Source organism: Petaurus breviceps, unplaced genomic scaffold (assembly GCF_028583685.1).
Source record: "Petaurus breviceps papuanus isolate PSGF00001 unplaced genomic scaffold, PetGlider_PUasm1.0 207, whole genome shotgun sequence".
NCBI lineage: Eukaryota > Metazoa > Chordata > Mammalia > Diprotodontia > Petauridae > Petaurus > Petaurus breviceps.
In genome coordinates, this window is record NW_027185850.1 from 5,631,262 (window position 1) to 5,642,329 (window position 11,068).

At 38.6% G+C, this 11,068-nt stretch overlaps 1 protein-coding gene across 1 annotated transcript in view; it reads right to left on the minus strand.

Moving 5' to 3' along the window:
• Nucleotides 1-11,068, minus strand: part of LOC138164868 (leucine-rich repeat-containing protein 7) — a 602,064-nt gene that overhangs the window by 138,972 nt on the left and 452,024 nt on the right. The window contains exon 11 of the mRNA XM_069092797.1: nt 5,536-5,608. Within this exon, the coding sequence (XP_068948898.1) occupies nt 5,536-5,608 (73 nt within the window). The remainder of the gene's footprint in view (nt 1-5,535; nt 5,609-11,068) is intronic.

An 11,068-nucleotide genomic window follows, 5' to 3' on the forward strand; every position in this document is an offset into this window, starting at 1 on the left:
GTTTAGGTGAAGGAAATTGGAGAGACACAATCCAGAGAAGAGAAGACTTAAAGGGGACAGAATAGTTGTCTTCAGTTATTTGAAATAATGGATAAAAGTGGGAAAAAGGCAGATTTTGGCTTCATTTAGGGAACAATTTCCTAATGCTTAGAACTATTCCTTCTTGGAAGGGGTTGCTTTGGGAGGCTGCTGGCTTCACCACAACTGATGCCTCCTATAAACAGGAGAGATGGCCACTTCTGGGTTTGTTGCACAGAAGATTACAGCACAGGGTGGACTCGACTTCTGGGCTACCTTCCAACTTTAATAGGTTGTGACTTGGGGATTTAAATGATAGCAATTTTCAGAAACCATTAGTACAGGTACAACTTAAATTGGGATCTTTTTAATAGCAATTTAAAAATTTATAAATTTTATTCCTTCTATTTTTTCTACAAAGCTGCATTGAACATGGCTGCCCTTAAGAAAATATTAAAGTCCAGTAGTGAAGCTTTCAGGGATAGGGGGATGGCTTTTTAAGAAAAATGTCATGCACTCTTGGATCTATATGATTATGCCAGAACAAGTCACTGAAAACTAAGAAAAAATAATCTGTCACTCATGTCTTGTCTACACAGTGCTGAACATATATAGGCAATGAAGTTATTTTCATATGAATATTTCTCCTAATTAAAGCTCTGTCACAGTTCTAAAAACATGAATTTAACTTTTCAAAGGAATACATTTATGTGATTGCCTCAAAGTAGTTCAAACATCTACATAACTAAATCCACTTTCCATTAGTTTTCATTGGGATACCTTGATATGTCTTGATGGGTTCAGCTGAATACTGAGCTTCAAATAAGAAAGGGAAGATCTCTTGCTTAGCTATTCTCCTTATATTTGCACAACAGACTATATATTTTTCCTACCAGAAATATTTTGCCTCAAGAGCTGCAGGCACCATCAGCTGAACCATCATCATTAATCATTCAGAAATATCCTGTAAATATATGAGTTGACTACCATGATGTAGCATAGTTCCTATTCTCAGAGCAGCTACACGTCCCTTGGGAACTAATTAAGATTCAGTGACAGGCAACAGCCAATGAGACAAGCTATTTAATATAGAACCTAGGGAATCCCTTCCAGTTGTGGGGAATAGAGTAAATGATCAGCAATCTAAAAAAATCACCAAAGAGCATTGTCAGATATGGAAACAATCTGAGTAAAAAATGGAAAATGTTATTTTTAGGTTTTCTAGCTGATGAGAATGTTGTGGAGTTTTGATGGACTTAGTTCTCGAAAGCAATGTTTTTAATATCATGTCTAATACATAAAAGCATTCATCATTTTAAAATACTTTTCTCATAGATGTGTCATGTAACAAAATGGGAATTTAATTTCATCTCCAGTCCTGGAACTAAGATATTAGGTAATAGACTGCTAAGGTAGATGGGTCCCAGATGATGAAGGGCTATAGATGCCAGGCTGAAGATTTTTTATTTTTCTCCTCAAAGCAAAAGGAAGTCTTTGAAAAGACATGAATGCTGGGGTGATATGGTCAGATCTGTGCTTTAGGAAAATCTGACTGCTATGTGGAAAATGGGTGAAGAAGGAGACAGAGCAGTTCAAAGCACATTGCAGTAGTGCGGGTGAGACATGGGTGTACATGGAAGAGGGAAGTCTCAAAGATGATCTCGAGGAATCTACTCAACCAGTCCTAGCCACTACTTATCTACAGTCTTGCATCTCCAACTATCTGACGTCTCAAGTGGAACGTCCCATAGACATCTTAAAGACATGTCCTATTCAATCTCATTATCTTTGCCTCCAAACCCTCCCCTGCCTCCAAGCTTCTCTACTACTGTTGAGGGCACCAGTCTCCCAGCCTCTCAGGCTCTCAGCCTAGAAGTCATGCTGGACTCCTCACTATTTCTTACCCCTCATATCCAAAATGGTGCCAAGGCCTGTCAGTTTCACACCTGCAGCCTCTCTGAAATATGCCTCTTCTCTCCTCTGATGCTTCGCCCACTCTTGTACAGACCTGTCACCTCACTCCTGGACTATTGCTATAGCTGCTGTGTATGTGTGTTTGTGTATGTGTGTGTGGGGGTCCTGCTTGCTTCCAATTCAGTTCATCTTCTATCCAGTCACCAAAGCAATTTCCCTAAAACACAGTTCCGATCATGTCTGTCACCCTTCCCCCAAAAAACAAACCCAACAAATTCCCATGGCTCCCTATCACCTCCAGGATCAAATACAAAAGCCTCCAGTTTGTTCTCAAAGCCCTTCATAATCCAGGCCCCTCCCCTCATATTTCCAGTCTTCATATTATACCCTCTGTCTCTACTTCCACCCCGTGACACAGGCTTCCTTGATGTGCCACAAGTACATTACTCTATATTTTGGCTCCAGGCAGTTTCTCTGTCTGTCCCTTATGCCTGGCCCCTGGCTTCTTGTAAGTCCCAGAGAAATCCTACTTCCTGTAGGAAGACTTTCCCAATGCCTCCCTCTCAATTCTAGTGGGTTTCTCTTGTTGGTCACTTCCTATGGACCGTGCTTACAGAGCTTATTTTCACATACTTGTTTGCATGTTGTCTCCCCCATTAGACTGTGAATTCCTTGAAGACAGGAACTGTCTTTTGGCTTTCTTTATATTCCCTGTACTTTGTGTCCCGATCAGAGTGCCTGGCACATAGTAGGTGCTCAATAAATGCTAGTTGACTGAAGAGGCATAAATGGGGACCTCATCATATTAGGTGAATTCCCAAACCCATTACCATCCTTCAAGCCATCCAATTTGGTAACTCTGAGGTCACCCTCAATCCCTACTCACCCATTTCTCACATTTAGTCAGCTGCCAGATTTTGTGGACTGATTGATTCTACCTGTACAAAATCTGTCAGATATGTTCCCTTCTCCTTCCTCAAAGAACCATTACTCATTTCGGTCCTTAGCATTTACCACCTGAATTACGACAACAGCATTTTAATTTGACTTCTTGCCTTGTCTCTCCCCTCTCCAATTCATTATTCACTGTTGACAAAGTGAATTTCATGAAGTGCAGGACCAGTTCAAAGAATTACTGTGGCTCCTTATTGTCTCTAGTGTAAACATGATTTCACCTTCATTTCATCATTTTTGATTTCTATTTTTGGGTGCATTTTAAAATATAAATTATTATTTCAATAGTGGATGTGTGTAACTTATAGTGATGAGAGCTGTGTGTGAGTGTGAGTGTGTGTGAGTGTCTGTATGTGTGTGTGTGGTGTAAAGTACTGCCCTTGGCACTTACTATTTTAGCTCTTCCTGTGAACATCATTTAATCTTTTCTATTTTTAAGTGACCAGTTTTCTCTCACTTGCTTTTTTGGGAACTAATGTAATTCATTTATATTTCAAACGGAACTAAAAGAATGGAAAGTATCAAGAACTTTACTAACTCAATCAATCAATAAATGTTTTTTAAGTGCCTACTATGTTCCAGGCTCTGTGTTAAGCGCTAGGGATCCAAAAATACACAAAATACAGTGCCTGCTCTTGAGGAGCTTATAATCTAATGGGGGAGACATTATAGAAGCAAATATATATATATATATATATATAAATATATGTGTGTGTGTGTGTATGTAGCAAGCTATCTATAGGAAAAATAGGAAACAATTCACAGAGGGAAGGTGGTAGAATTAAGAAGGGTTAGGAAAAGCTTCTTGCAAAAGGTGGGATTTGAGTTGGAACTTAAAAGAAGCCAAGGAAGGCAGGAGGTGGAGAATTCTGGGCTGGGCAGTGGCCAGAGAGAATGCCCAGAGCCAAGAGATGGGGTGTTGTCATTTGTGGCCCAGCCAGGAGGCCAGTGTCACTGGATCAAAGAGTACATGGTAGGGAGTAAGGTATAAGAAGACTGGAGAGGTAGGAGGACCCTGGGTTAAGGAGGGCCCTGAATGCCAAACAGAGCACTTTCTAATTCCTCCTAGAGTTGATAGGGAGCCAGTGCAGTTTACTGAGTAGGGAGTGACATGGTAAAACGTGTGCCTCAGGTAAATCACTTTGTTGACCGAATTGATAGATAAAAAAAGAGATTCTTTTTTTCCCCTTGAGAATTAGTGAAAAGAATTATCTAGCATCTAGACATTTTTGCGAGAATAAAAAAGAATAGCAAAAGTACCAGAGATTGAGGAAATAATTTTGTTTTGAATTTAGCTCAAGTGAAAGCAGACGGCACCATGCTCTCCCTACAAGGGGGATCCTCACAGAATCACTGAAGATGGTGTAAATAATTGTGGAGATAATTGTAATGTTTGGTAGACAACATAATGAGAGTAAAGAATAGTGAAGGTCTTTTGCTCCCTCTCTAAAAGTTGAAGCATGTCAATTAAAAAGAAATCAATACTTTATGAAATCATCAAATTTTCTAATTTAATAATTCAGCCTAGAATTTTTGCCTGGAATTGGAGCTGACTGGTCTAGGCTGTACTCTTTTCTGAAAAGCAAGATATTTCCCCTTTTCCATTTCCGATACCTTTCCATTATTCATATGGATAAGCATCAAACATACAGTGCGAACCATATTGAAATGTCATTGGGAAATAGTTAACAAAAGAAATACAAATGCAACAGAACATAGATAATGCTAATATGTGGATTTCTAAGTCAGTCTGTGTTCTCAGGGATCCTCACATCTCTAGTTCTATTTGATTCCAACAGCACTGCAGTATCACATGCCCTGATGAGGACTCAGCTTCCTTCCCATCTACCTATGTTTTCAGTTCTTATGCTAGAGGTCATCTGGTCCAGATTCCCTAAGTCCATGATGGGCAGCTAGATCCTCTTCTACTATCTCCTTACTTATTTTGGGAATCAATTCTCCACTAGCCATATTTGTACTGAATGTTTTCCAAGGCAGAAAAAAATAAACAATAGCTGAGAATTTCTGCCTTCTTCCCATCACGTATGTTCTGGAATTAGACATGAGAATAGCATCTTGTCTTTATCTACTTTTAAGTATAGTTTTCAAATAAATCTTTATTCTTTTCAGATAATTCTGTGGGTCTATCTTCAATTGTTTTTTTTTACCAAAAATTTGAAACCTCAGCTGAAACAAATTAATTTCTTCTTAATTTTTATTAAATAGTCAAATTGAATTGCAGTAAAAACACTTCCCCCCCCTTCCCCCACCAAAGTACAATACCAAGTGTATCAGGAAATATCCAGATATGTAGGCTATAAAGCTTTACTAAAACAGAGCACACCAGCATAAATTAGCATTTAATTCCGAAATGCTCCTTGGTTAGAGCAAAAGACTGGTGGACTCTTTAAAAGACTGGTAAGAGAAAATAGAAATTGTTCATCAAGAGTCCATGTTGCTTATAAAAAGTAGAGTATCAACAAATAATTGAATTAAGGTCATAAAAGAATGTCTTGAAATAGAATGGAATTTAAAATAATTTAAAATTTCAACAAGTCTTTTGTTTAAAATGTCAATAAATGCTTTTGTTGAAAAACAGTCCATTTCTAGCCTCAGGGACACAAACAGGTTTGCTACATGTGTACTTACTTTCCAATTGCGTTGGGTAACACGGTAAGTTGATTGTCATCTACTTTTAGAGTAGTTAGTTTTTTCAACAGTCCTAAAAAAAAGAAGGAGGACTGTTAGTGTATAAGAGCAGATCTGTAACAATAAACTTTGTATTAAAAAAAGGAATCACTTGTCATGAACACATATCACTTATCTTTGGCTATGTGCTTCTTAAATAAGCACACAGAGAATTCTAGATGTCACAGAAATTAGAGTGCTGGGCCTGAAGTCAGGGAGGTTTATCTTTGTGAGCTCAAATCTGGCCTCAGATGTTTACTAACTGGACCAGTCACTTAACCCTGTTTGCCTCAGTTTCCTCATCTGTAAAATGAACTGGAGAAGGAAATGGCAAGCCACTCTAGCATCTTTGCCAAGAAAAGGCCAAATGGGGTCACAAAGAGTTGTATACAAATGAAGTGACTGAACCACAACAAAATTAAATTGAATTTATCAAGTATTCTATACAAGGCATCATGCTAGGTTCTAAGAATACAAAAACAAAATGAAAAATGTGTCCAACAAGCATTCAATCTACCAGGGATACAAGATATTTCCACAGATTAATGACTACAGTATAATTTGAAGAGGGAAAGAGAACTAAGAACTAAATGGGTCAGGGAAAGTTTCTCATTTGAGGTGGCTCCCAGGATGGGCCTTGAAGGAAACTAAAGATCTTGGGAACCAGAAGTGAGGAGAGAAGGCATACAAGTATGGAGGACTTCCTAGGTACAGAAAATCCCTTCAATTTCATGGGAATCCCGGGTAGAATGTACAGAACTAAGAATTTGAGTTGTCAAGCTCTGCTGTGACACAAAAGAAAAGCAAATCTGAGTTTAAGCTTCTCTTAGAGTAGATTTTTACCTGTGTGAACCCAGGAACTGACTGTTACCCTTGCTATAATAAGGATTCAAATATTTTTTCAATCAATGAAGAGTGACTACTAATATATTGCTATCCATTTCCAGAGGGATGACACACAGGCATTTCAAATTCAATATGTCCAAAACAGAATTCACTCCTTTTTAAGGTAGCATCAACCTCTCTTCCTAACTTTTCTCTTTCTTTGGAGAATTCCACTATCCTTTCAAGTCATCTAAGTACACAGCCTTGGAGTAATTTTTGACCCCCTCATCACCCACCTCCCACCTTCCTATACAGTTGCCAAGTCTTTTTAAATACATCCTGATAACATCTCTTACCTCTGTCTCCTCCCTCCCTCCCTCCCCCTCCTTCTGTCTCTCTCTCCATATATATGTTTATACACACACACATATATGCACATGCGTACATTTTTTATTTCTACATATTGTAATAACTGGATTTCCATATAATTTGTTTGCTTTGGAATCCTACGGATTTTATTTTATGCATTTAAAACCATCATCCTGAGAAGGGTTCCAGAGACTTCCCCAGACTGACAGCAGCCAAAGACACAACAAAGATGAAGCACCTTTGTTTCATGCTGGGAATACAGCCCATCCTTGTGGACACTAGAGTGACCAGCTCTCACACTCATTTAAGGGTCTCCTTCTACACAAGTCCATGGGTTTCTCCAACTGTTAGTGTTGCCTCTACCCAATTCCCGTATTATATTTTATATGGATATAAATGAGGTGATATTTGTAATTTACTTAGCACAGTGCTTGGAACATAGTAGGTACTTAACAAATGCTTATTCCCTCCTTCCCTTACTTCCATGTGTACATTTGGTTTTCCCCAAAGAAAGTCAGGTCTTTGAGAACAAGAACTTTTAGACATGTCGCTGTCCCTTCAGCACCAAGACATTGCCTGGCATATAGTAGGCATTCGATGATTTTCTGCTGATTAATTGGTTGGCTGATTGGTAGTGATGATAATACCAGGCTTCAGGACAGTTAGTGTGTCAGCTCACAGTCTGTTTCCTATGTGTCTTACAGACACAGGTAACATAACAGGCCTTGCCTTAAGTCATTAAGGGCTTCAAATTTTAGTACTTGGCCAAGAGGGAAGTCACAACAAATTGCCTTTTGGCTATCAAGTGCTGGACAGTAGGTTCCCTTACTCCTATAATTCTGGGATTCTCATGATTAATCAGTGTGATTTGTAAATGACTCTAACTGTTCAGTGACATGGCAGGTACAGCATCCTCACCTCAGCTATGAGATAGCCGATATGTAATTTTATAGCTTCAGCAGATAAAGCTCAAGGGGAAAAGTTGGCTTTCAAAAAATTCCTCTTTTTTTAGTTTAATTTTTTTGTTTGATTCTGAAACGAAATGTAACCTATTCTATAAGCCATTGTTCCCAAATCACAAGCTGTTATTGCATTTCAAATTTTAACTCAAGGCAAAAGGGGTCTCTTCTACCCTCTTCTATTTCATTGGGAAAGTGAAAAAAGAAAATCCCACAATTAACCAACTGTTATTTATAGTATGATTTTCATTAGGCAAAATGAATAGGTAATTTAACTTCACTATTCCCATGTCTATAAGATTTCATCCTTAACACCATATCAGAAACAGTCACCTCAAAAATTACTGCCACTATTCACAGGCAGGTGGAAGGAGGAAAAGGAGGGAATAAGTCGGGAAAGATTGAGGATAAACGGTTTTGTCTGTCATTACTAACGGGAAGGAAAAACAACTACTTAATACTTATTTCCAGGGGATGATGAGATAGTAACATACTGATTTAGAATGTTAATAGTATTGTTCTTTCATTCTTCACATATTTTTTTCAAAGACATTCAGAGAGAAGTGGACCTGGGACAAGCAACTATACTGGTTTTTTAATATTTAATGTTCTTTGGACTATTGTACAAGGTAGTCAATTTTTTTAGTTAAATAAAAATTATTAAGATGTAAGAATTTTTGGTGCAACTCCAGCAGCAGACAGGATAACAGGGATGATACATGGCTGATCCTGTGTGCACAGGGATCAGTAGTTAGATAAGGCTATCTGATTTGGAAATTAAAAGATCAACAATAACTTTGGAAGCTACTGTTTCAGTTGAAAGATGAAGTTAGAATTCAGTCTTCGAGCAGTCAGAAATAAGAGAAGAGAAGAGGTAGAGGAAATGTATATAGACTTTTTTTCTTAGAGTTTGGTTTTGATAGGGAAGAGAAATATGGTATGTTGACTTGAGGAGATGGTGGGGTCAAAGTTGGAGGAGACATGGACATTTCTATAAGCAGGAGGAAAGGAGCTAGGGGATAGGAAGGGATTGAAAATGAGAAAGAGCCAGGTAGACATACAGAAGGAGAAGAGAAGGAGAGATAGAAAGATACAGACACAAGAGTATGGGATCGAGGGGTAAGTAAAATGGCTGGTCTTGGCAAAGAGGAGAACCACTGCTTTATCACAGATTAAAGAAAGAGGAGAAAATGTCAGATGAGGTCAAGAGGATTTGAAATGGGGGGGAGGGGAGACCCAGGGCAAATGACTTTAATTTTCTAACTCAAGTACAAAGAAAGGTAAGATGTTAGGGTGGGAGTGGTAGGTAATGTGTGGGAGGTTTGGGGAGAGAAGAGGTTTGGAAAGGTCTCTGTGAAGAAATCGGCAAAAAGTTAAATAGGAAAGAGGGAAAGGATTACCTTGTAGTGATGAGGGTTCAGGTGAGATAAGACAACATATATGGAGTGAACACAATCAACATGGCTCATCAGCATATGAGGGGGTTCAAAGGAGTCAGATGGTGGTAGTATTGCAGGATTGGTGTTTGGTAAACATGAACAGTGACAGAACAAGGGGTCATGGGATTCAATAACAGAGGATTTGTAATTTCAAATCTGGCTTCAGATACCTCCTAGCCATGTGACCCTGGACACGCCACTTAATACCTGACACTCTTTGCCCCTGATTGGAGGGCTAGTGGGCAGAGCAAAGACTCCCAAAGCCTCCATTGAAAGATCTGTCCCAGCAGCTTGTACCCCTCAGGATGGACTCCATAATACCCCCATGCCTCCATACCTTCTCCTCACCCTTCCCCCTTTCCTGTTTTCTGCTTCTTTTTTGTGTTGTCTTTCCCCATCCCATTGTAAGATGGCAGGAACTCTTTATTTTTTCATATTTGTGTCCCCAATGCTTAGCATAATGCTTGACACAGAATAGGTGCTTAAGACTGACTCTTTCTTAAATCTAAAATCAATGTTCAATAAAGCAAAAAAAAACCTCACAAAAAAGATTTAAAAACTTGGTTGGAGGTATTATCGATACTTTTTTTTTTGGAGAGGGGAAGGTGAGGCAATTAGCGTTAAGTGACTTGCCCAAGGTCTCCCAGCTAGCGTGTCAAGTGTCTCAAGTCGGATTTGAACTCAGGTCCTCCTGACTCCAGGTCTGGTGCTCTGTGACACCTAGCTGCTCCTGGAGGTATTATTGATTTCAAAGAAGAGAGAGAGGGTGATGATCAACGATGAAAATATTTGATTTCGCTTCTCTTTTATCTTTGTACTGGGAAGGAGACAACGAAGATGTTTAAGAGTGACATTGTTTAACTTCCCTGAATAGGTTTAAATCCCTAGGCCTTCAAACGATATCCTGAAGTACTGAAAGATCTGTCAGATGTGACTGTTTACTAATGGTTAATGATCTCTTAAAGTCTATGGAACTAGAAAAGTGCCAATATCTTGGTTTTTAAAATGCTGAAGATGATGGAATCTATAAAGCATAAGGCCAAAAGAGTTTGTTTTTGTTTCCTGATGGAATTCTAGAACATCATCCTCAAGAGCTGCTTTGTGGCCATTTCAAAAAAGAAGTAGCAATGACTTAAAATCTGCATGGCTTTATCAAGAATAGATCATAAAAACAGAATAGGTCATGTTAGATGAACCTCATTTTGGAACAAGCTTTGCTAAATTAGGGAAATTCTGTATCCAGAGAATATTTAGGTTTTAGGAAAAAATCAACATTTGACAAGATCTCTCATGTCATCTTGGTATATGGTCTAGATGGTCGTATAGCTCTAGGGATTTGGATCTGGAAGAATGACCAAAGAATGGTCATTACAGGAGCTAATGTAAGCATAGGAGGTTTTCAGCAAAATGCTTCTAGAATATGTGCTTACCTATGTGCTGCTAAAGAATGTTTTTTCAGTAATATGGAAGAAGCCATAGAAGGCATGATGGTCATATTTGTAGATGATGCAAAACTAATTCATTAAAAACTAACTAATTAAAGATAATTAACACTGGATGAAGAATTATCTGAAAAGGTATTAATAGGTTAGAATAATGGTCAAATAGAATAAAATGAAGTGTAATAGAGATAAGTAAAAGTTGTACATTGTTTAAATAAAAATCAACTTCAAAATTACGGGATGGATGAGGTATAGTACAATGGCAATGGAATCTGAACCCCACAGGGGCATGGACTTGTTGATATGATGAGAGGGGGCTGAACTGGGAAGAGTTGGTGCCATGTATAGGGAGAGGCCCAAGATGAGAAAGGCCAGAAGAACTTTTGGGAGCAGCATCCTGGAGGCAGAGAGAGAGAGAGAGAGAGAGAGAGAGAGAGAGAGAGAGAGAGAGAGAGAGATT